This window comes from Schistocerca serialis, chromosome 3 (assembly GCF_023864345.2).
Source record: "Schistocerca serialis cubense isolate TAMUIC-IGC-003099 chromosome 3, iqSchSeri2.2, whole genome shotgun sequence".
Taxonomy (NCBI): Eukaryota; Metazoa; Arthropoda; class Insecta; order Orthoptera; family Acrididae; genus Schistocerca; species Schistocerca serialis.
Window position 1 is genome coordinate 876,821,146 of NC_064640.1, and position 25,198 is coordinate 876,846,343.

The 25,198-nt window shown below is 44.9% G+C and overlaps 1 protein-coding gene across 2 annotated transcripts in view; it reads left to right on the plus strand.

Moving 5' to 3' along the window:
* LOC126471068 (cyclic AMP-responsive element-binding protein 5) overlaps window positions 1-25,198 on the plus strand; it is a 145,184-nt gene that overhangs the window by 45,900 nt on the left and 74,086 nt on the right. For both annotated transcript variants that reach the window (XM_050099139.1, XM_050099140.1), the window contains exon 6: window positions 10,426-10,561. In XM_050099139.1, coding sequence (XP_049955096.1) covers window positions 10,426-10,561 — 136 coding nt within the window. The remainder of the gene's footprint in view (window positions 1-10,425; window positions 10,562-25,198) is intronic.

Here is a 25,198-nt window from a genome sequence, read left to right on the forward strand (position 1 = left end):
GTCGGCACTAGTACAGTGTATATCCACCTTTCGCAGCAATGCAGGCTGCTATTCTCCCATGGAGACGATCGTAGAGATGCTGGATGTAGTCCTGTGGAACGGCTTGCCATGCCATTTCCACCTGGCGCCTCAGTTGGACCAGCATTCGTGCTGGACGTGCAGACCGCGTGAGACGACGCTTCATCCAGTCCCAAACATGCTCAATGGGGGACAGATCCGGAGATCTTGCTGGTCAGGGTAGTTGACTTACACCTTCTAGAGCACGTTGGGTGGCACGGGATACATGCGGACGTGCATTGTCCTGTTGGAACAGCAAGTTCCCTTGCCGGTCTAGGAATGGTAGAACGATGGGTTCGATGACGGTTTGGATGTACCGTGCACTATTCAGTGTCCCCTCGACGATCACCAGTGGTGTACGGCCAGTGTAGGAGATCGCTCCCCACACCATGATGCCGGGTGTTGGCCCTGTGTGCCTCGGTCGTATGCAGTCCTGATTGTGGTGCTCACCTGCACGGCGCCAAACACGCATACGACCATCATTGGCACCAAGGCAGAAGCGACTCTCATCGCTGAAGACGACATGTCTCCATTCGTCCCTCCATTCACGCCTGTCGCGACACCACTGGAGGCGGGCTGCACGATGTTGGGGCGTGAGCGGAAGACGGCCTAATGGTGTGCGGGACCGTAGCCCAGCTTCATGGAGACGGTTGCGAATGGTCCTCGCCGATACCCCAGGAGCAACAGTGGCCCTAATTTGCTGGGAAGTGGCGGTGCGGTCCCCTACGGCACTGCGTAGGATCCTACGGTCTTGGCGTGCATCCGTGCGTCGCTGCGGTCCGGTCCCAGGTCGACAGGCATGTGCACCTTCCGCCGACCACTGGCGACAACATCGATGTACTGTGGAGACCTCACGCCCCACGTGTTGAGCAATTCGGCGGTACGTCCACCCGGCCTCCCGCATGCCCACTATACACCCTCGCTCAAAGTCCGTCAACTGCACATACGGTTCACGTCCACACTGTCGCGGCATGCTACCAGTGTTAAAGACTGCGATGGAGCTCCGTATGCCACGGCAAACTGGCTGACACTGACGGCGGCGGTGCACAAATGGTGCGCAGCTAGCGCCATTCGACGGCCAACACCGCGGTTCCTGGTGTGTCCGCTGTGCCGTGCGTGTGATCATTGCTTGTACAGCCCTCTTGCAGTGTCCGGAGCAAGTATGGTGGGTCTGACACACCGGTGTCAATGTGTTCTATTTTCCATTTCCAGGAGTGTAGTTTTTATTGTTGTTTGTATTCAGAAAATATATGCATGTAACTGAATTCAAATTGCATACGTAAGAGGAATGTTGCAATTTTACAGTGGCAACCAAGGAAAATTTTAATTATTTATGATAATTGTTAGTCTTGTTGTTTGATGTGGAAAATAATCTAGGTAAACACATTAATCAACACCAGTAATGGGGCCTAATATTACACAGAGAAACAAGTCTGTCTGTATTTCTGAGGAACAGTTTGCCATGAGATATTATTGTACCACTGATTTTTGACCTACCCTTACACAATGACACTGTTTGTCAAAATCAGCGAGTGCGATGGAGTGGATGAGCAGTTTACTTCGAACATATTCTTTTCTGCTCTTCATTTATTGTAATGCTGTGCAAGGGCTTCTCTATTTTTTTCTGTGCAGCACATAAACCAGCCAGTAGGAAACCGCTCATCTCTGTCATTCTACAATTCCTTCCCCTTGTCTCCCCCCACCCCCCCCTTTTTTTCCACTTATGCTCCCCTCCATGAACAAACTGACCATTCCTTGATGCCTCAGGAGGTGTACTATCAACTGATCTTTTCTTTTAGTCAAATTGTGTCATAAAATTCTATTTTCCTCAGTTTGATTTAGTACCCCGTAGTTATTAATGTAGCCATTTAATCTTCAGCATTCTTCTACAGCACCACATTTCAAAAGCTTCTATTCTCTTCTTGTCTGAACTGCTTATTATCCAAGTTTCACTTGTGTACAAGGCTACACTCCAGACAGATACATTCAGAAATGAATTACCAACACTTAAATATGTAAACAATGTTTACAATCTTTTTTTCCAGATGGGCTTTTATTGCTACAGCTAGTCTATATTTTATATTCTCTGTACTGCAGCTTTAATCAGTTATTTTGCTGTCCAATTACCTCATGTACTGCTTTTAATGTCTAATTTCCTAATCTAATTCCCTGATTTAATTCCTCTAGATTCCATTACCCTTGGTTTATTTTATTTTAGTGTTAATCTTATAAACAATTTTCAAGACACTATCTACTTTGCTCAGCTACTCTCCCAAGTCTTTTGTGGTTTCTGATGGAACTGCAGTGTCATTGGCAAACTTCAAAATTTTTGTTTCTGTTCCCTGCACGTTAATCCTCTTTCCAAATTTCTCCTAAGTACCCTTTACTGCTTCCTCAGTGAGCAAATAGAACAACATGGGGTATTTCCCCCGTCTCGTATATCATGCACACCAGGCAGAATAGCTTTGTCATTACTGGCTCCTCCAAGGATCTCAATAATTCTGAGGGAGTGTCATCGACTCCTTGGTTTCTATTTAGTTCTTTCAGAGCTCTGTCAAATTCTTCTCTCTGTGTCATGTGTCTCACCTAATTTTCACCTTCTTTCTCGTCTCTTCTATAATATTGTACCTCTATATCTTCCTTCCATCTTTCTTCTCTACCTTCTTTGCCTAGTATTAGCTTGTTATCAGACCTCATGAGATTCATACAGCTGCTTCTTCTTTCTCCAAAGGTCTTTGTAATTTTCCTATAGGCAGCATCTGTCTTTCCCTTAGTCATCCATATTCCTACATCCTTCCTATGTCCTCTAGCCATACCTGTTTACCCATTTTGCATTTTGTGTCAGCCTAACTTTTTAGACACTTCTATTGTCTTTCACCTGCTTCATTTGTATATTTTCTTCTGCCATCAGTCAATTCAATACTTCCTTTGTTATTCAAGGATTTAAATGAGGCCTTGTCTTCTTACATATGTGAGCCTCTCCTGCCTTTACTGTTTCATCTCTCAAAACTATCTGTTCATCCCCTGTTATATTACTTTACCATGTCTCCATCCATTGTCACCTAAATCCCCTTCTGAAATTCTCAACAACCTTTGGTTCTTTCAGCTTATTCAGAGTCCTCATCTTTTGCTGGAAATGCCTTACAGCTGAAAATTAACTTTCAGAATCTCTGTCTTATTATTACACAATTGGTCTAAGACCTTCCAGTGTCGCCAGTTCCATTCATTGTATACGACCTTCTTACATGGTACTTAAACCAAGTGTTAACGATAATTAAATTATGCTCTGTGCAAAATTTTACCAGGTGGCTTCTTCTTTAATTCATTTTCCCCAGTTCATGTTCTCCTATTACTTTCCACTGTCTTTCTTTTACCTCTATTGAATTCCAGTCCTCCATGACAATTAAGTTTTCATCTCCCCTAACTACCTGAGTAATTTCCATTAATTTCCATTACCTCATCATACATTCTTTGAATTCATAATCATCTGCAGAACTGAAACTTGTACTAGTATGGTGGTAGTTGACCTTGTGTCTTATCTTTCCTATGATAATGTGTTCACTATATTGTTCATTGTAACTTACCCAGATCCTAATTTTTTATTCATTATTAGGTCTACTGTTGCATTACTGCTGTATGATTTTATATCAATAATCCTCTGCTGACTTGACCAGGAGTCCTGATCTTCCAGCTGCCTGTAGCACTTCATATGCTTTGTGCATTCAGTCATGGGTAGTAATTATGTAGTAATGTGAGAGTAGTAACTCCATGAGTAAGTCTCTCTGAGATAATATAAATTCACAGGTCAGAGTAAACTGTACATTTCTTGAGTACCTCCTTGTGTTTTTCTTTCTGTAGAGGAGGATGATGATTATTCATTCAATGTGAAAAGAGATTTTGATTCCGCCATTAGAGAGAAGCACACGCAAATGATCTGTTGCTACCATTATAGTAATTTACTGAATTAAGCAGACCTCATTGATGGTAATTAACACTAAAAAGATTAAAATTAACATTGAAAAGATTACACATTGCATACTCAACTCCACAGTCCAAATTATTTTTTTAATAAGATCTATCCAATTTTTTTTTGTTTTTTTTTTTTGTTTCCATATTGTACCTTAGAAAAGTTGAGGTGGATCTTACATATTACACTTCAGTAATTCCCACTGTATCTATCATCAACTTATCTATTTCCCTTTTAAAGTTTTTTAATGCACCTATTCATTTGAGAAATCTAACAGTCCATTCTCTGACTCATAGAATGCCAGTTTTGTTTCCTGATGATGACGTCCTCCATAGTAGTCCCCTCCTGGAGGTCCAAATAGGGGACTATTTTACCTTCAGAATATGTCATCAAGTATGATGCCATCATCATTAAGCATACATAGGAGCTGCATGCCCTCGGGGAAAAAAAAATAACAGCTCTAGTTTCCACTTGCTTTCAGCCTCTCATACACCGTGTTGGCTAATGCTACAAGACTATATCAATCAATCATCGTGACTGTTGCCCCTGCAAATACTGAAAAGCCCCTCCCAGGGGGCTCACTGCTCCTTGGTGGGTTCATGCTTGGATACCACGACACCCCAGCCTTTGCAGCATCTTTTCCCTTCCGTGCTACGTGTCTGTCCTCTTGCTATTCCTTTTCACCTCCCTTGGGGAACATATCTGGGGTGTTTTTGGGAATGTGTTCCACATTTTCAGTAGTTGACATCACAATAGTATCATCACTGTTTTTCATTCCTTTTTTTTCTTTCTTCGTTCACCTTCTCTTATCCTTCCTCTGCTTTGGCGTTTGAGATTCCTCCTTTTTTTTTTTCTTCCTGTGCACTCATGAAGACCAACCCACATGTCTGGCACATAACAAGTGACTGGGTAACACATAATTCCCAGCCCTGGGTTGACAGGTGGGTTTCGTACGTACCCCCTGGTACAGGCCAGGCACAGGGAGGGGTGATTGCCTGAGTTGCTACCTTCCCAAATTGTCAATTGGTTCCTCTGTCAGGGGTGACCTCTGATGTGTGAACAATCACCTAAAGTGAGTGAGGGCCTCCCCCCCCCCTCCCCCCTCCAAGGGGCCTCCCAGTTGGAAGGAGCACGCCATCAGAGACACTGGCAATCATCCAATGAGCCAATCATTGTCTTCGCAGTCAACTTCTACCAAACATAAACGGATTTTATGTACTGAAGACGGTCAGTCCTTTGCAACGGTAAATCCGTTTCCTATTCAGAAAGGTGTTGATGCAATTGCAAGCCCTGTGAAATCTTGCTCTCGTTTACACAATGGCACTTTGCTTTTGGAGACTACTTCTGATTCTCAGGCATAACAACTGCTTGCTGCTTCGCTCCTCCACAGCTATCCTGTTTGTGTTGAGGCCCATAGAACTCTGAATTCTTCCTGTGGTGTTATTTACACTTGGCTGCTTGGTGGTCTGGCCAAGGCAGGAATCCAAATGTACCTCTCTGATCAGGGTGTCACTGCACTCTATTGGGTGATGAAAAAGGTAGCTGCATTCTTGGTGCCCACACGCACTCTTTTTCTCACTTTTGCTAGAGTGGTGCTCCCGTCCCAGATCAAAGCAGGTTAAGAAGTTGTCACAGTCTGACCGTACATTCTGAACCTGATGCGCTGCTACCAGTGTCATTGTTTTTACCACACTCAAATGTTCTGTTGGCATCTGGCCAAATGTGTAACCTGTGGTAGGGATGCTCATGAGGGCGATTGTCCGCCTCCTCCTCCATGCTGTTTCAAGTGCAGTGGTGACCATGCTGCCTCCTCTTGAGATTTTCCCGTATATCTTGACAAGCAAGTTGTCCAGGAAATCCAGGTAAAGGAAAAAGTGCCTTACACGGTTGCTTGCAAGTTATTGGCTAGTCGCAAACCCATGGCCATGTAGACATGCGATCTCAAATTCAGTACCGCGGTTGTAAAATTGCCCAGTGTCATGGTAGCATCCCTGTCTCCTCCTCCATCTGTGGAACAAGCCACCAAACTTTCATCTCATGGTGCAGAGTCACCTGCTACGCAACCAGCAGGATGGAAAGGGCAGAAGGGATACTCCCACAAAGACTTCCTACGTCCCTCCAGCCAACACACGAGTCTTCGTCTGCCAGCTGGAAATGCTCCTAGAAGTCTAACAAAGGCAAACGGTCTTCTCCTTCACCAGCCCTGAGATCTTCTTCGACGGTGTCGCCACGTGATACACATGCCCGGCCAACATCCATGTTGCCGATGCGCACCACCAACCATTTTTCTGCCCTGGACTTCATAGACCGACAAAGGGAGAATGCGGACGCCTCTGTAGACCTCATGGAGCAAGATCCTCCAGCTTCTGTGCCTTGTGGCAGTGAGTCTTTGAAGGCTGACATTTAGCAGCCACCGAGGTGACACCCATTGATTTTTTCCCTCCTCTTCTTTCCTCATTATGACTCTCCACCAATGAAACATTCACAGCCATCGATCCAACAAAACAAAGAGGACTTATGGCTGCTCTTAGAATCATAATGTCCACTTGTTTTCTGCCTTCAGCAAACAAAATTGCATCCTCCCAACTGCTCTGAGCGCTCACATTTTTCCCGGTCTGCCGTGACCTTCCCCCTGAGGATGGCATTCCATCTAATGGGGGAGTCAGGTTGCTCATCAAGGATGACATTTGTAGTCAACTCATCTCCCTGATTACCTGGCTCCAAGCTGTTGTAGTCAACATTTTCCTTCCTCGCTTTACCTTTTCCCTTTGTACCGATGTATAAATGTAGATGTAGATTAATCCGTCATTCGATGTCACCAGGGCAGATTTCCTCCAGCTTAGTGGGCATCTACCTCACCCCTTTCTGCTCCTTGGTGAATTCAATGTGCACCATCCCCTTTGTGGTTCTTCCAGAACTTGTCTGAGAGGTGCCCTCTTAGCTGACCTTCTCAATGAACTTAACCTCATTGCCTTAACACAGGAGCACCCATGTTCGTTTCAGACTCAGTGCACACCTATTCCCATTTGAACCTATCCTTCTGCACTGCTCAGCTTGCTTATCATCTCGAGTGGTCCGTTCTCTCTGACACATACTTGGGTGACTATTTCCCGTGTTCTATCCGTTTGCTAACTCCTACCCCACCTACATGCATGCCCAAATGGCAGCTCTTCAAGGCCAACTGAAGGTGGCTTTATTCCTCCCTGGTACCCTTCAATGAACATCATTTCCACAGTTTTGATGGCCAGGTAGGATGTCTTAAAAATGTTATCGTTACTGCCACAGAACGTTCCATTCCTCATACTTCCTCTTTACCACACCATGTCCTGTACCCTTGGTGGATGGATACGTGCCGCAATGTAATTCTCGTGTGGCGACGTGCTCTCCACATATTTAACCATCATCCTATGATGGCAAATGGCATTCAGTATAAACATTTGCGTGCACAGTGTTGTTGTGTTCTTTGGGATAGCAAAAAAGCCAGGTGAATTTCATTTAGTAGCTCTTTAAGAGTACCACTCCCTCCCAACCTCTGACGGCTCTCTGGGACCAAGATCCATTCCCCAATTTCCGGCCTTACAGTAGCATATGATGTCATAGTGGATCCTAATGCTCTCTCCAACACCTTTGTCCACCATTTTGTGGAGATTTAGAGCTCCTCTCACTATCACTCTGCCTTCTTCCATCAGAAATCAGTGGAGGAGTCTCGAGTGATACCCTTCTCTTATCAGAATAGTGAGTGCTAAAATGCCACCCTTACTATGAGGGAGTTAAATCATGGTCTCAGTTCATTCTGATCCTCCACCACAGGGCCAGACGATGTTCACATTCAGATGTTGCAGCACCTTTCTCTTGTGGGCAAGTACTTTCTCCTTCATACGTACAACTGCATCTGGGCAGAGGGCAAGTTTCCCAGACACTGGTGTGAAGTCACTGTCATCCCCATACCTTAGCCCATAAGGACAACCACCTTTCTTCTAGCTACCACCCCATTTCTCTCACCAGCTGTGTTTCCAAGGTCATGGAATGTGTAATTCATTCCTGGCTAGTATGGTGGCTAAGATCTTGCAATTACTAACCACTGCACAGTGTGGATTTTGAGTGCACCATTCAGCAGTTGAGCATATTTTCATTTTGTCGACCCATGTCGTGAATGGTTTTCTGCAAAAATCCCAGACTGTGGCCACATTTTCGATTTGGAGAAAGACTACGACACCTGGTAGAGGACTGGTATCCTCCATACTCTCTGCACGTGGGGCTTCCCTGGGCGTTTGCCCCGTTTCCTTCCAGAATTTTTAAAAGATCAAGTTTTCAAGGTACGAGTTGGTTCTGCCTTGTTGGACATCTTTATCCAGGAAAACAGTGTGCCTCAGGATTCCTTCCTGACCCTCGTCCTCTTCGCTATCGCCATTAACCCACTGATAGTATCACCCTCCTCTGTTTGTACCGGTCCCTTGTCTGTTCGAAACTAGACTTTGGGTATTTCGTTTACGCATCTCCACGACTGTCTGTCTTACACCGTCTCAATACTATCCACTATTGTCGCATCTGTTTGGCCACTGGCACATTTTACACTATCCTGGTTGAGGGTCTGTATGCAGAAGCTGTCAACTACTGCTGTTCTACCTCCGTGACTTACTCCTCAGCAGATATGCATGTCTTTTGTCTGCCATGCATGGCCACCCATCCTACGCCTCCTTCTTCGACGACTCCTTCGATTGCCAGTATGGGGCGCTCCCCTCTTCTCTGTTACCTCCCGGAGTTCGCTTTCGGCTTTCGGTCCCGGCAGCTTAACTTCTCCTATCTGCCACTTTCCCTATAGGTGTGAACCCTTCGCCACCTTGGCTTCATGCAGCGGCCTGTATCCACCTCGGCCTTCATTTGTTTCCTAAGGACACTACTCCAGCCTCCTCCTATCACCTTCGGTTGTACGACCTTCATGTGGAACTTTTGTGTACACTGATGGCTCTCGGACTGACCGTGGTGACGGGTGTGCCTTCGTCATGTGCACAGACATTTTTCGGTATCGGCTTCAGGAACACTGCTCAGTATTTTCAGCAGAGCTCTTCACCCTGTTTCAGGCCACACAGCACATCTGGCACAGGCTTTTCAATTGTCATCTGCTCCGACCCTCTCAGTGCACTTCAGAGCCTCTGTGGACTGTACACCGCCCCACAGGTCCAGGAAAGCATTCACTCGCTCACTCTTGATGGAGCCACTGTGATGTTTATGTGGTTTCCTGGCCACGACAGTCTGGCAGGAAACGATGCCATTGAAGCTGCTGCCAAGGCTGCAGTCGTCGCTCCTCAGCCCGCTAGTTCTTACGTCGCCTCCGACGATCTCTGTGTTGCTGTATGTCAGCAGCTGGTGTCACTTTGGCATCACCACTGATCTTTCCTCCACGGGAACAAGCTCTGGGTTATTAAGCCTGCCCCAGCGGCTGGGAAAAACTCCTCTCGGCCCTCTGGCTGCGGGGAGATCATTTTAGCTAGGTTGCGTATTGGGCACTGTGTTTTTGGCCATCACCATTTGTTAAGTTGTGCTCCCCACCACTTTGTGCTCACTGTCCTCAACTTTTGACAGGCTGCCATTTCCTGGCAGAATGCCCCCCTTTTTTTTTTTACCACGTACATTCTCATTTGTGTTTGTGGTCTAAGTTATCAGTCGTTTTAGTGAACTACACGTGGGTTGTCGACTGTGTTTTACTTTCTATCCGTCGTAGCAATATGATGATGGACGTTTAATCTTTAGTTCAGGGCCTCCGTTTCTCTATGGCATATTTTAGAGATCTTTGTTTACATCCCTGTTTTTAACTGTCTTCTGGTCTGTCGACTGATATTAATGTGTAGTCGTTTGTACCTCTTCTCTTTGTCTTTGTGTTCTAGATTTCTGACATGGACACGTATGACCCTAGTTGTTTTTGTGCCCTAAAACAAACCAAAACTAATACGGAAAAGGCTGATGCCTTAGATGCATTATAATTGTAATCTGTAATCTGTAGTGCAGTTGCATAACAAAACTTTTTAAACACTGTCTTGTTGCAAGCTTGTGTGTTATGTTTAAGCTGTTTTTCATGTGATCCAATCCTGCTACTTCAAAATAGTGGTTTCTAGATGGGGTGTATTTGCTTCCTCAAAAACATACTTGTATGTAACTCACTGATGAAAGATGAACACCTTTTTTGCTTTTGCGTGTACACTCTCTCTCCTCTTTGTCTCTGTGTGTGTGTGTGTGTGTGTGTGTGTGTGTGTGTGTGTGTGTGTGTGGTTTTTTTCTTTTTCTTTTTTCATTTTCTTTTTTTCCAGAAGGGGGGGGGGGGGGGTGCAATGGCATGTAACTACTTATTACTGCACTTACAAACTTACATCTGTCTGATGTATAATTTTGCTTTCCCCTTTCAGGCAGCTGGAAGATGACTCACTCAATCAGCAAAATGAGACTGGAGGACTACAGGTTCTGCTTAAAACTTCAGATGACAAGCTGGTCCATCTTTCACTTGAACAGTTCGCTCAGCTGTCTGGATCACAGCTTATGATCGTATGAATATTTATCTAAGACAATCATAAATATGTTTATGAGGTAGTGATAGTGTTTCCACAGTTTTTTTTTTTGTGGTGGATGGTGGTCCAATGTTGCAACTTATTTAATGTACTTGGCAAACTTCAGTGTGTGTGTGTGTGTGTGTGTGTGTGTGTGTGTGTGTGTGTGTGTGTGTCTGACTTACGGAGGAGATAGAGAAGATCCAAAGAAGAGCAGCGCGTTTCGTCACAGGGTTATTTGGTAACCGTGATAGCGTTATGGAGATGTTTAGCAAACTCAAGTGGCAGACTCTGCAAGAGAGGCGCTCTGCATCGTGGTGTAGCTTGCTCGCCAGGTTTCGAGAGGGTGCGTTTCTGGATGAGGTATCGAATATATTGCTTCCCCCTACTTATACCTCCCGAGGAGATCACGAATGTAAAATTAGAGAGATGCGAGCGCACATGGATGCTTTCAGACAGTCGTTCTTCCCGCGAACCATACGCGACTGGAACAGAAAAGGGAGGTAATGACAGTGGCACGTAAAGTACCCTCCGCCACACACCGTCGGGTGGCTTGCAGAGTATAAATGTAGATGTAGATGTAGAAGTTGAGCACAATGAGTCAAGCAAATAATCGTTATAAATATAGGACTGGAAACCAGTGGCTTCCCCGATAGAACGTACATTATGACTGAGCCCACCCTTGAGGACTCAGACTACAGATAAGCACTTAACAAACCCGTTACAACTGTTCTGCATGCCCACCATTCATGTGAAGGCAGGCTTTGGCGTATCTCCTCATTGATACCTATATATGTTCAAAAATCCCAGTTGTGTTACCCTGTTGACAACCATCCACGATACTTTCCCAGAGTTCATCAATGCTATCAGCAGGGTGGGAATTACATCAAAACTTTTAAATATTCCCACACAAAAAGATCTAAAAGGTTGACATCAGCGGACCTAGGAGGCCACGTCATTTGCGAGCCATGACTGATGATACCCTTGTTAGAGATTCGTGCTACATAATCCCATAGGGGTACACGAAAGTGTGCTGGTGCACCATCGTACATGTACCAGAAACACATCCTTTCACCATAAGGAGCTTCATCCAAATGGTAGATTATCTTGTGTTGGAGGAAATAAAGGTACTCCTGACTAGTAAGTCTACCTGGTAGGAAATATGATCATATCAACTGATCACCGACAATGCCTGCCCAAATGTTAATGGAAAGTCTCTGCTGATCTGCTGTCTCAATGGTAGCAAATGGGCTTTTATAAACACAAACGTGTGTGCTGTGTATGTTCATAATACCACATCAGATAAAATATTCTTTCCCTGTAAATTATGTGTACATGAGAAACTGTGGATCATTCCCTCACTGGGGAAAGCTGTCAGCACATGGACCATGTTGTCGAACATCAACATTGAACGTGCCAAGTTCAGTGTGCTGCTGAATGGTGTGAAACGATGGGACTTGAGCATAAGGTATGTGGGCTCCAACGTAGCATACGCTATCGCAACATGCTCCAGCAGCAGTTCCTGTCTGTGTCCGCCTCATAAATCTCACTGTTAATTTACGCAATGGGCAGGTGTTAAATTCATATATTAGTTCTGTTAAAACGTACTTTCTTCTCTTGTTCATATGCTAGTCAGGTTGTTCTACCTGTAGTGTACGTAAATAATAACTTAAGTATTACTGAAAATATTATAAGGCACAAAGGGAAGTTCCATGACCAGTCAATAAGGACATCAGCTTATAAAAGAGTTCCATTACAAATAGTGCGATACAAATTTACAATAGTTCACGACATGTGATAAAAATTATTTCATCATTCACACTTTTTACCAAAACCCTAAGGTCATTCTTACTTGACCACTGTCCCTACTTACAAGGGAACCTCCCCATCGCACCCCCGTCAGGTTTAGTTATAAGTTGGCACAGTGAATAGGCCTTGAAAAACTGAACACAGATCAATTGAGAAAACAGGAAGAAGTTGTGTGGAACTATGAAAAAAATAAGCAAAATATACAAACTGAGTAGTCCATGCGCAAGATAGGCAACATCAAGGATAGTGTGAGCTCAGGAGCGCCATGGTTCCGTGGTTAGCATGAGCAGTGAAAAGTTTACTTTCTTTATTTTCGCAAAGATATGATCAATCCGTTCGTTCATTGACGTCTCTGTTCACTGTAATAAGTTTAGTGTCTGTGTTTTGTGACCGCACCGCAAAACCGTGCCATTAGTAGACGAAAGGACGTGGCTCTCCAATGGGAACCGACAACATTTTATCGCAAGGTCATAGGTCAACCGATTCCTCCACAGGAAAACACGTCTGATATATTCTATATGACACGGGTGACGGCATGTGACAAGAATATGTTGTCAACCCACCTAACTTGTACACTTGGCGAATGGGTAAAAAGATTCTTCTACTTTGCCCGATTTAGGTTTTCTTGTGGATGTGATAATCACTCCCAAAAAAGTGATGAAAACATAAGAGTTTGTCACATAAACTGCAACAAATGAATGCAATGATTTCATAGTTGCACAGTTTTCCCTGTGCTCTGTCAAAACATATGTTTTTAACGTTTTCAAATTTTTCCGTGTGTAGACCGTCAAATCCTGCATACGTCCAAGCAAATCTGAACATGTCCTGGAATTTTGGCGAGCGAAGTTGGTTATGTGTGAGTGACTGAACTTTGATAATTGACACACGATCACGTAAACAATAGTGCTCTGTGTACCTGTCCAGCTTCGCAAAATCATAGAATCTTTTCACAAAGTATTTCACTTGCCGAAAACCAAACACATCTAATGGTTGCACAAGAGGTGTACAACCTGGAGGAATGGTAATCACGTCTACTCCCACACTAAAATTGTACAATGCCTGATCCTTCTGTCCTGTATAGCTGTCAAGGAATAAGGCAAAATCTTTGTCCGCGTAAGGAGCAATCACACGTTCATTAAAGTCTTTCACTAGTCTTTTCTGCATTTTTCCTGATGCACTGCAATTCATAATGACATTCGGCGTTTGCGCAAGTACCCTATTCACCTGTTGCTGAACTTGCGGTCCAAATACACCATTTTTTTCCTGCAAACATAAATAAAATGTGGGTAAAAGAAATCCTGCTTTATTCAGAGCATATTCTATGGTGTAACTATGTGAAGTGGCGTGCAGCTGGTCTACAGTACATTCCGTGTCGCCTTCTCCAACTAACGATAACGTGCGGGTCGATTTCATTTCATAGTTAAAACCGGACTGATCTGTGTTGATAATATATGCGTCTTCATACTGTTGGAATCTGACATTAGTTTCTGTAACAAACATCTTGGAACACTCTAAAAGTTCTTCCAGTTTATTCGTGTAGTTCTTGCTTACATATTTTGTAATCTTCCTGCTCGTTATTTTGTATTTTCTTTTGAATGTGACAAGCCAATGAGATGAAGCCTCGAAGTCCAGGCCGATTTGTTTAGCGTAATGCAATCACCAAATCTGTAGGTCTGTATCATGCACTGCACTTAATTCATTTCTGGCTTTAATAAATTGTCGGTATACATGGTTTTCTAATTCACTGAACTTCTGTCTTCGGGTTCCACCTCGTTCCACAACTTCTTTGCAATATTTAATTGTGCTTTTTCCCTCCATCCCTTTAAATTTCTTAAATTTATTTGTTACTTCACTCTATAATCTATATTTGCGTCTTTTAATTGGTTTGGACAGTAACCTGTATAGGAGCATTTCCTTCATGTAACCCAAAGAAATACCATCAGATTGAAATCTCAGTATTTCCTCTTCGTACGGATCGTCAACAATCTCATCATCTGGTACATACAGCCCCGCAGCAATCAGCAAGGTATCGTCATCACCACACGTACTGTTTATCAACTAATGTAGGAAATAATCATACAAATGTTCGACTAACATTCTATCTCTTAAGGAACTTTCCGATTCCTTACAGTTCGGAAAATATTCATTGACCTTGTTATTGAAGTCGTGAGCTATCTTTGCTGGATTCATATTGCCCACGGAATACATCTCACGTATTTAATGCACTCTCGTCCAAAGTAGCGAACAGTCAACTGCCAGCCAGGGAGCCTCGTTAGGAGGAGTACTCTCTCTTCCGTGCGCTGTAGTCAACTGATGTCGTGTGTTCCGATGTTTGTTTAGGTGTAGTGTCCCCATACTACGGCGCATTTACCTCGTATCGGACGGACGAACGGACAGATAATAATTGTCTGAAAATAAAAAATTAAACTTTTCACTCGAGAGAAGACTTGAACCAAGGACCTCTCGTTCCGCAGCTGCTCACGCTAACCACGGGACCACGCCACTTCTGATCTCACACTATCCTTGATGTTGCCTATCTTGTGCATGGCCTACTCAGTTTGTATATTTTGCTTATTTTTTTCATAGTTCCACACAACTTCTTCCTGTTTTCTCCATTGATCTGTGTTCAGTTTTTCAAGGCCTATCCACTGTGCCAACTTATAACTAAATCTGAGGGGGGTGCGATGGGGAGGTTCCCTTGTTAGTAACAGAACCTCTGCAACATGTGAATTACAAAACTCTAAAAGAAAAAAGAGCGAAATATCTAACCACAAGTAGTGCAAGGTGTCCTGTGCAGTAAACCAATCAAACAAACTCACTCCTCAAAAAGAGCACACTTATATTTACAAAACATTATATATTACATGTGTACGTATACACTAAAGTACCAAAGAAACTGGTACACCTGCCTAATTTCGTGTAGTGGCCCTGCAAGCATGCGGAAGTGCTGCAACACAATGCGGCATGGACTCTACTAATGTCTGAAGTAGTGCTGGAGGGAATTGACACCATGAATCCTGCAGGGCTGGCCATAAATCCGTAAGAGTACGAGCGGGTGGAGATATCTTCTGAGCAGCATATTGCAAGGCAGCCCAGATATGCTCAATAATGTTTGGTGGCCAGCAGAAGTGTTTGAACTCAGAAGAGCCACTGTGTAGCCACTGTGTAGCAATTCTGGATGGATGGGGTTTCGCATTGTCCTGCTGGAATTGCCTAAGTCCGTCGGAATGCACAATGGACATAAGTGGGTGCAGGTGATCAGACAGGATGCTTACATACATGTCACCTGTCAGAGTCATATCTAGATGTATCAGAGGTCTGATATCACTCCAGCTGCACATGCTCCACACCATTACAGAGCCTCCACCAGTTTGAACAGGCCCCTGCTGACATGCAGTGCCCATGGATTCGTGGTTGTCTCCATAACCGTACACGTCCATCCACTTGATACAATTTGAAATGAGACTCATATGACCAGGCAACATATTTCCAGTCATCAACAGCCCAATGTCGGTGTTGAGGGCCCAGGCAAGACGTGAAGCTTTGTGTTGTGCAGTCATTGAGGGTACATGAGTGGCTCTTTGGCTCCAAAAGCTGATATTGATGATGTTTCATTGAATGGTTCACACGCTGACACTTGTTGATGGCCCACCATTGAAATCTGCAAGGGTTGTGCTTCTGTCACGTTGAACGATTCTATTCAGCTGTCATTGGTCCCATTCCTGCAGGATCTTTTCCCAGCCACAGCAGTGTCAGAGATTTGATGTTTTATTGGATTCCTGATATTCGCAGTACATTTGTGAAATGCGCATACAGGAAAATCCCCACTTCATCGCTACCCCGGAAATGCTGTGTCCCGTCGGTCGTGCGCTGACTATAACACCACAGTCAAACTCATTTAAATTTTGATAACCTGTCATTGTAGCAGCAGTAACCAATCTAACAACTGCACCAGACACTTGTTGTCTTATATAGGTGTTGCCGACTGCAGTGTCGTATTCTGCATATTTACATATCTCTGTATTTGAATACGCATGCTTGTACCAGTTTCTTTGGCGCTTCTGTGTATTAAACTGATAGGAAAGTATTTGAACCTATTAAAAATGTGAAATTACAAATTGAAATTTAATTATAACAAATTGTACCAAGAACAATGCATTTTAATGGATCCTTAGCATGCCATTTCCTTCTAATGTCATACTCTCATAATTCGATAATAAGTAAGTTACGGTAATTCTTTTACCATGAATATGACATTTCTCATCTTTTCATTACAACAAATCATACAATTAATGGTGGGTTTTCGAGGCCTCATCAATTTTCTAGTGCTCAGAAATGGAGTATATACATACGAACTTCAACAGAAAGCCAATATGGTGCCCCACAACTTTGCATTGAATGGAGATGGCATGCATGTGACCTCATTGGTCAATTTTCAAATGCACATCCAGAATACCGAATTCTAGAAATTGCTCTGCATGTTCAGAAAGACTCCCCAACATACTGTTCCATGCTATGACGTCAGAAACTCGGCACGCTCAACGTTCAGTTGCATGGTCCGTGTGCCAACAGCTTAAGAAACTGTTGGCAGAAGGTAACTTCAGGTGGAAGTCAGATGCATCCAGAGCTTGCATGCTTTGTATGTATAGGTGCAACATTTCCTCACTTAATGTCCACCGCACAGTGGATGGCAAAATGCATTCTGCTGCAGCAGTCCTGTTACTTGTGCCTGCCATTGTTCCTACTTGTAAGACACACACCTCCATACGTGATATTGACATTGTTATTGATCTACCTGCATGTTGTGTGTTGGGTTTAAAACTAGTTTCACAGAGCTACTGTTGGGACCTAGTCGTTCACTCGCTCAAAACTCTTGCTTCATAGGCCAGGTGTCTGGGCAGGGTAAGCAGCCTAGCTACTGTTCCTGCATTGACCTAATTGTTGAGTGTAGGGCCTAGTGGTTAGAGTTGTCTTCTGCAAGCATCTCTGGTTGTAGAGACACTCTTTTTGTTGACATTGGTACAGTGGGAGATACTACTCCGCATTAGTTAGGGCCAGTGAGTCAGCCTGTGGTGAACCTGGTGGCCCAGCCTACAAAGTAAGCAGATGCCAAAGTGTCCTGCACTATTGTAGAACACCTTGGCTGTCTGGCGGAAGTGATCCCACTGTAGGGGGATGCCTGCTTCCTCATGGAGCAGCCTCATTGGATAGTGGCTTGTGCAGCACAAGTTGCAATGCCTGTTTTGGATGCACTGGAGTGTCGCAATGTGCATCGCAGCTGCATTACCCAACACCATGTCCGCGTATTAGAGTGCTGGCCGAACAAGGGGCAAGTGCACGGTGAGTCCGTGGTGTGGATGAAGGGTGGATGGTGGATTGAGCAGTGGGTACAGCGCACAAAGATACCCCACTGATCATCCCCTGATATCACAGATGTAAGGCGGCCAGGTCAGGTACATGTCTAGCATCACCCCGAGGTATTTACCGGTCCGCGACCATCAAGGCCCCCCCCCCCCCCCCCTCCCCATGCTTGTGACTGGCGGCAGATCCAGAGGCAGCCTCTTCCTAGTGAACACAACGGCCTGGGTCTTCACAGCACTGAATTTCAGGCTCCATATGGTGGACCAGGCGCTCAGGATATCACATCCGATCTGGGGACAGTGGCGCATCTCGGCCACATTCATGCCGAGACCTGACCCCTGCGCGGCACCCCTGCATAAATCTGCCAGTCAGTAGATGTGCCTCCATCTGCTCGGATGTGGAATGTGCGTCCCAAGAGTTATGAACGCAGTAGGATCACGTGCGACGTAGGTACTCCGTGTACGAAGAGTTTGTACACGAGGCCGCCGTGCCACATGCAGTCAAAGACCTTGGAAACGTCGAGATGTGCTTCCCCTAGGTTCTCCAGCACCCGCATCGCCTGCTTCACTTGGTGCAACAGCTGCTGGGTGTTCAAGTGGCTGTAGTTCACCGCCTTGGGGGTGGGGGTGTCCATTCCACTCTTGGGGATGGCAACCACTTCCAGAAGGAGGGAATGTCCCAGAGGGGAGTATACTGTTGAAGATGTCCACTAGAGACTGGTGTATCTCAGCGGCAGCATCTTCATTAGGCAATTGGTGACACCATCTGTGTCACCCGCATTCTTTGCATTGAGGCGATGTATCTGCAGGTCGACTTCCTCAGCCATAATCTGCTCTATCACGTTGCCCTCGTCTTGTGGAGAGAGGAAGACTGGCAGGCATTCTTCTACATGGCAGATGTGGTTGCCATCACCACGCCCACAGCGGGTTGGAAGTTGGCCGCAAACGTGTCTGCGAGGATGCTGGCTTTAGCATCAGGCTCGCAGATAATGTCAGGACCCAGTTGGAGGGGTGGAATTCATTGGTGACAACGAAGGAAGTGTTTGGCAGTCTGCCAGGCACTTCCATCTGTCCGCTTTAGGGTGGCCACAAGACCTGCCCAGTCCCGATTTATGTGGTCATCGATGACAGCCCAAATCTCGCGTTACACCCTCTCTAGGTGGCACTTCATCTCGGGTAGCTGTGTAAGCTGCCATTCCTGAAAGAGGCGACTCTTGTTTGTGATCGTCTCCAGGACGTGCGGCGGAAGTTGGCGCCTCTGCTGCGCTGATTGTGTGCTGTGTGAAGAAGGCCAACACCTCGTCGACTTCTTTCACGTCGGAATCTGGCGCGCCCTCAAGACAGTCAAGTATCTCAGCACGGAAGTGTGCCTTGTCGACGACACGGAAATTGTGGCGGTCAGTCGGCATGGAAGCACCAATAACGTCCATGTTGAAGACCACCGGGAGGTGGTCAGACAACAGGGCACATCGGACTGTGGGTGACATGAAGTGCCCAAGGTGATGTCGGGCACATCAGACTGGCCGCGATGGGGGAAGACTGTGTGATCGTTTGGCCCCAGGACTATCACACCATATCGTTGTGTGGCACGGATGCGGCGACTGCTGGCGTCAGTGATGCAGGAGTACCATTGTGTGCTGTTTGCATTTAAATTGCCTGCAATGAAAAGGTTCCTGCGCAATGCCAACAGGGCATCAAAGTCAGCTTCCAGGAGTAGTCTGCTTGGCGGCCTGTAGGCTGCAATGAACGTGATGACCCCCGCCATAGTGTTAACAGCCACCCCAGTGGCCTCCACCACAGCGAGGGGTGATAGCTGAACTCTGTAGTGTTTGAGGGATGCCTTTACATAAACAGCCATCCCTCCACTGTGGGTCAACCTGTTGGTGCGGTGGCACTGATAATTGGTCACCCTAACGTGAATGCCTGGCTTGAGGAAGGTCTTGGACACGAGGCAAATATCAATTTCCTCACTGTGTAAGAACTCCCTGAATTCCCTTTGCGGGGGGGGGGGGGGGGGGGGGGGGGGGCAAACTGTTTGCATTGAACTTGCAAACGGTGAGGCTATGGATGTGGTGATTGTCCATGGCGAGGTGTGGTGATGACGACAACCTGAAGGGCCAATGTGACTGCAGTGACGATCACTGGGAGTTGCTCTAGCACAGGCTCATCCAAGAATTGCACCACGGGCACGGCCACGCCCCGCGGGCGCAAGGCAGTGTAGTTCAGAGCCCCGTCTGCAACCGTGTGTCGCTTGTGTCGGCATAGGAGCGAGAGAGAGAGCTGCGGAGCAAGTGAGACCGCACAGCACTGCTCTGCGCTGGACTGTCCCGTGGTCAGATCCAATGTAAACAAAATAACAGAGGAAGCGAATCTCTGTTAAAGAGGTCGATGAGTGGTGAAACAAGCAAACCATTTACTGTTTAGGTAACAACTAGTGTTCGTGTGGTGGAATTACTATGCAAAGCTTTAGAAAACAATATCCAAAACAAGAATCGAAGAACAACTTAGTAGCTTTGTGACCTACAGGTTGATTCTATTAGTACTGCACATGCACACTCATCATATGTACAATAGGCGTCTTCTGAAAAATATATTAGTTTCTTAAATGAACTAGAGTAATAAATGTTCTATTTTAGAAATAATTTTATGTAAGGGCTATAGAGTCTCATTCTTACTGTTAGTAGTTACAAGTAAATATTTTTTGTTATACTTCGTGCTACAGCTTTTTGTATCACTTTTCAGAGTTTAGAAATCGGTTCCTTAGTTTGCTGTTTTGTACATAATAATTTTAACTGACCAAGTTTGAAAACTTATTAAAAAATAGAGTTAAGGTTATAAGTCAACAGTCAACATTGTTAAAGAACACAACATTTTACACGTTTTTCTTTTTCAAGGAAATGATTCTGTCTAGGTTTAGTACAATAGTCCGTGAGACTGCTAACCTCAAAGAATTAGTCAAATTTTTGTCGCCAAGTAATGAATAGTTCTTAGTTTTAGCAGGCTTTAAAAGAGAGAAAAAGCACTCACAAATATATGTGGAACCAAACGTTAAGAGAACTTTGGCCACGTGCTTGTGCTAAAGAGGGTATTTCTCTCTTGGAAGAAAGCTGTAAAAGTCATCCAAAGTTTTACACATAAGAAAGCGGTCCTTCAGGCCGATATCACACAGGGTCAGAGCGAATTCCCTGTGCCTATAGTCATGTTGTACAAATGGAGAAGATGTCTTAATTATTGACGACGCCTTTGGCACAATTGTTTTATTAATCTCCATTGCATGATGTAATTTTAGATTTTTTACTTCTGATGAAGGTATATTTATATGTACCGAAACCTTGGTCAAGAATTTTAATAAATTTTTATCCTGCAACTGTTTTTGGCTGTCATCCATTATCGTGAAAAATTATTTTAAATATGTGTATGTACTCATGTTGAAGCGAAAACCTTTTGTAAACAAGTAAACAGTCAAAAAGCTCAGTATGACAGAGCCTGGCATGAGAGTCTTACTTGCAATAGCTTATTCAGGCTGCCTCACCTGTTTTTGCAAAAAGTTTCAATGCCACATAAATAATTGTTATATCACTGTAGTCTTTTTTTCAAGAATTTTGACTGCTGTTAAAAATGTATATTCTTTCATTAAAAAATCATACTTGCTTCAATACCTCAATCGATACAAGTTACATGGTTTAAATATGCCAAAAATTTACATGCCCCTCTGCTATCTCGTTTTGAAATCTTGATCACTTCGCAAAATAGAAGGGGTGCAGGTATTAGGTGATTTCTCTATATATCCTCTGTCATCAAAGATAATCATGTGCATATACCTCATCCAGTTTGCTCTAAGAATACATGTTATTAGTATTTTAATTGATGTAATGGTTAAATTGTGAATGAAAAACTGAATTCTGGTATAAATATAGTATATAGTTAGGAAAGTCGTGGTGACTGAAAGTACTTTAGGAGTAATGGAGATGACTCACCAAATAACAGAGGTTTTGAGTTGTCGATAGACACACACAAAAGAAAAAAAAAGACTTACCAACTTTCGGAATAAATCCTTTTTGAACTAAAGTGCAATAGCCCAAAACATTGTTGTTAACCCTTCCACTAAAACCCTTGGTACTACAGAAGTTTCAGTCTATCCAAAGGCTTCACCCTCAGCTCCACACCCAAGTTTAACCGAGTTGGACTCGTCAAAGACCTACTCTCCTCCTCCCCCCAATCCCTACAGTGGAAGCATTTCTTTGCTACCAAGTCTTCCAACCAAAGCCAACCTAATACCCACATTGACCCTTGCCTCTCTCAGTTCATACCACCATCCAACCATGACAATCTCCCCTGCCCTCCAAACCACTGCCTGGTCACCTCCAACTTGCCAACACCATCCTTCCCCAGGTACCGTCCCAGGAACACTTACCTCTCAGCAGAAGAAAGGATAGCCATCCACAACCTCAAAACAGATTGTGATGTAATCGTCTCCCTGCAGACACTGGCTCTGCCATTGTTGTGATGAATTGCAATGACTACCTGACAGAAGGCTTCCACCAACTGTCTGACCCCTCCACCTGCAAGCTCTGCCATAGTGATCCCATCCCAGAAGTCCAACATAATGTCGATTGTGTACTGAAATCCATAAGCCCATCCCAGAACCTCTCCCTTGAGTCCATTTCCCTTCTCACCCCAACGATACCCCACACACCTATCTTCTATATGCTCCTCAAAATTCATAAATGCAACAATGCTGGACACCCCATTATAGCTGGTTATGGTGCTCCTACTCAAAGAATTCATGCTCTGAGTGACCAACACCACCTACAAATTGGTCGAAACCTACCATCAACATCAAAGATACTAACCACTTCCTTCATGGACTCTCTACCATGCCCACCCCTTTACTTCCTTTATAATTACTCGTCACTGTTGATGCCACCTCCCTATACACCAACATCCCTTTTGCCACAGCCTTGTTGCTGTTGAACACTTGCCTCTCCCAAAGCCCTTCAGACTACAAACCCATTACCTTATTCCTTATCCACCTTACCAACTATATCCTCAAACGTAATCACTTCTCCTTTGAGGGGAGGCCCTTGCATAACACCTTCCTATTGCCAACATTTTTATGGGACATTTAGCGGAAAACCTTCCTAGCCTACCAAAACCCCAAGCTCCTTCCCTGGCTCAGGTTCATTGATGATACTTTCTTAATTTGGGCTCTGGGCCAAGACACTCAATCCTCATTCTTTCCCCACCTCAACACCTTCTCTCCCACCTGCTTCACCTTGTCCTCCTCAACCCAACATGGCACCTCCCTGGACATTGACCTCCGCCTCTCTAATGGCTCCATCTACACTCCTGTCCATATTAAGCTCACTATCCTCTGATAGTACCTGAATTTTACCAGCTGCCATTCCTTCTATACCAGAAAATTGCTTCCATACATCCTGGCCACCTATGACCAGCAAATCTGCTGTGAGGAGCACTCCCTTGCCCAGTAAAGTGAAGGTCTCATGAGTGCCTTCACAGGCAGGCAAAACTCCCAACCGTAATTCCCAAGATCATCCTAATCCATCCCTATGCCATTCTGACTCCCAACTGCTTACCACGGGTGTTACACTCCTGTGGCAGACCCAAGTGCAAGACCTGCCCAATCCACCCACCCAGCATTTCCTACTCCAGCCTTGTCACAGGCTTACCCTATCCCGTCAGAGGCAGGGCCACATATGAAAACAGCCATGTCATTTGCCAACTCTGCTGCCATCACTGTACACCTTGTTATATCGATATTGACATTGACAACCAACCAACTGACCACCAGAAGGAACGGCCACCATCAAACTGTGGCCAAGGACAAAGTTGACCGCCCTGTGGCACAACATGCTGCTGAGCACAACTTGCTTGAGTTCAGTGGCTGCTTCATAAACCAGGTCGTCTGGATCCTTCCCTCCACCATGCGCTATTGTGACTTAAACAGATGGGCACTATCCATGCAACACATCCTTCAGTCCCATAACCTTCCTGGCCTCAGTGTCTGTTAACCAACTCTAGCCACTACCTCCACCCAACAGCTTCCACTTCCTCTGTCCTATCAACCCCTCCCAATCCATGCTTCACATTATCTTCATTGTGCACCACTCGCCATCGGCTCCAGTACCCATATATCACATGCCTAGTGCACCTGTCACATCTCCCTCTTGCATTCCTACCCAGCAAACCTGCTGCCTACCCTCCAGGGGGCTTACTGCTGTTTGGTGAGTACGTGCATGGCTACTGTGACCTACAGTTCAACTGTCTCTTACCTCCTCTGACTTTCCATTGGATGGTCCTTTTGGTGCACACCTTGCCTAGACTTGGTTCACAATTTTGGCCTTTATTTCTGGTTTTGTTTTTGGCACTATTTTCACCTTCCATGAACAATTATATGGTCCCCATTATTGGGTTTGATCTGCCATCTTTTCCAAATTTTGCAGAAGTGCGCGTCGTGCAGGGAAGGTCACCCACTGTGGTGTATGCTCTGCCTCTGTGCCTTTCCACCCTGGCACCCTTCTTTCCTGTTGTTGTAGATGCATATTCCAGCACAGTAGCCATCCCATTGTGGGGGGGAGAGGAGTGTCGAGTACCTGCATAGTGGAAGTGTATGTGCCCATGATGACTGGGGCACGGGAACTTCCGGCAACGGATTACTGGCCAGATAGCCATTTCTATGGCTGCGTGGCACCCATGGGGAGAGCCCCCATGCAGAGTGGGTGACACCATGGTGGATGGTTCACACATGAAGCTACTTAAACTTTCTCCTGCTGGTGGTCACTACAGATAGGTCATTCGCGAACTAATTGGTCTCTTTCCAGCCTTGGTCCTGTTCCCATCGGTCTCGGTCTCCCTCGGCCGGACTAGTCCTTCTTCACGTGGCCACTCGTCCTTCTTCGCATGGCCACTCATTGCAGTTCCACTGCCAACTGCTCCTTGTTAGTTCAGTATCGAGTTGTTCATTTTGTTCGCTGTCCACGCCCATTCTAGAACTGTTTCCAACCTTTATTGAACTCTGGACTTTTGGTTCTTTTCGTATTCTATTCAGCGCCCACAACCTGTAATTAAAATGTATTTTGTAATTACATAAATTACATAAAAATTATGTGGGATGTAATACATGCATCTTTTCAGGTAACAAAAGGGCATATCAGCTTACTTCACTATTTCCATAAACAGCAGAAGACGTATTTATAAAAAGGCAAGTTTTTTTGTTGTTACACATGCAAAGGGTGTCAGCATGGCACACACAAATGGCCATTTTCCATCTTTTTTTGATCCAAGGTAAAACAGTATGCTCATTGTTATGAAAGGCAGACCGACTTACAACTGAATGAAGTCTGCACTCGATAATCGAGTGTCTGGTGTCACATTTTGTAAAGAGAATATGAATACTTCTACAATATTATTTCAATGATACAGGGGCACATAAAAAATCGGCCCCT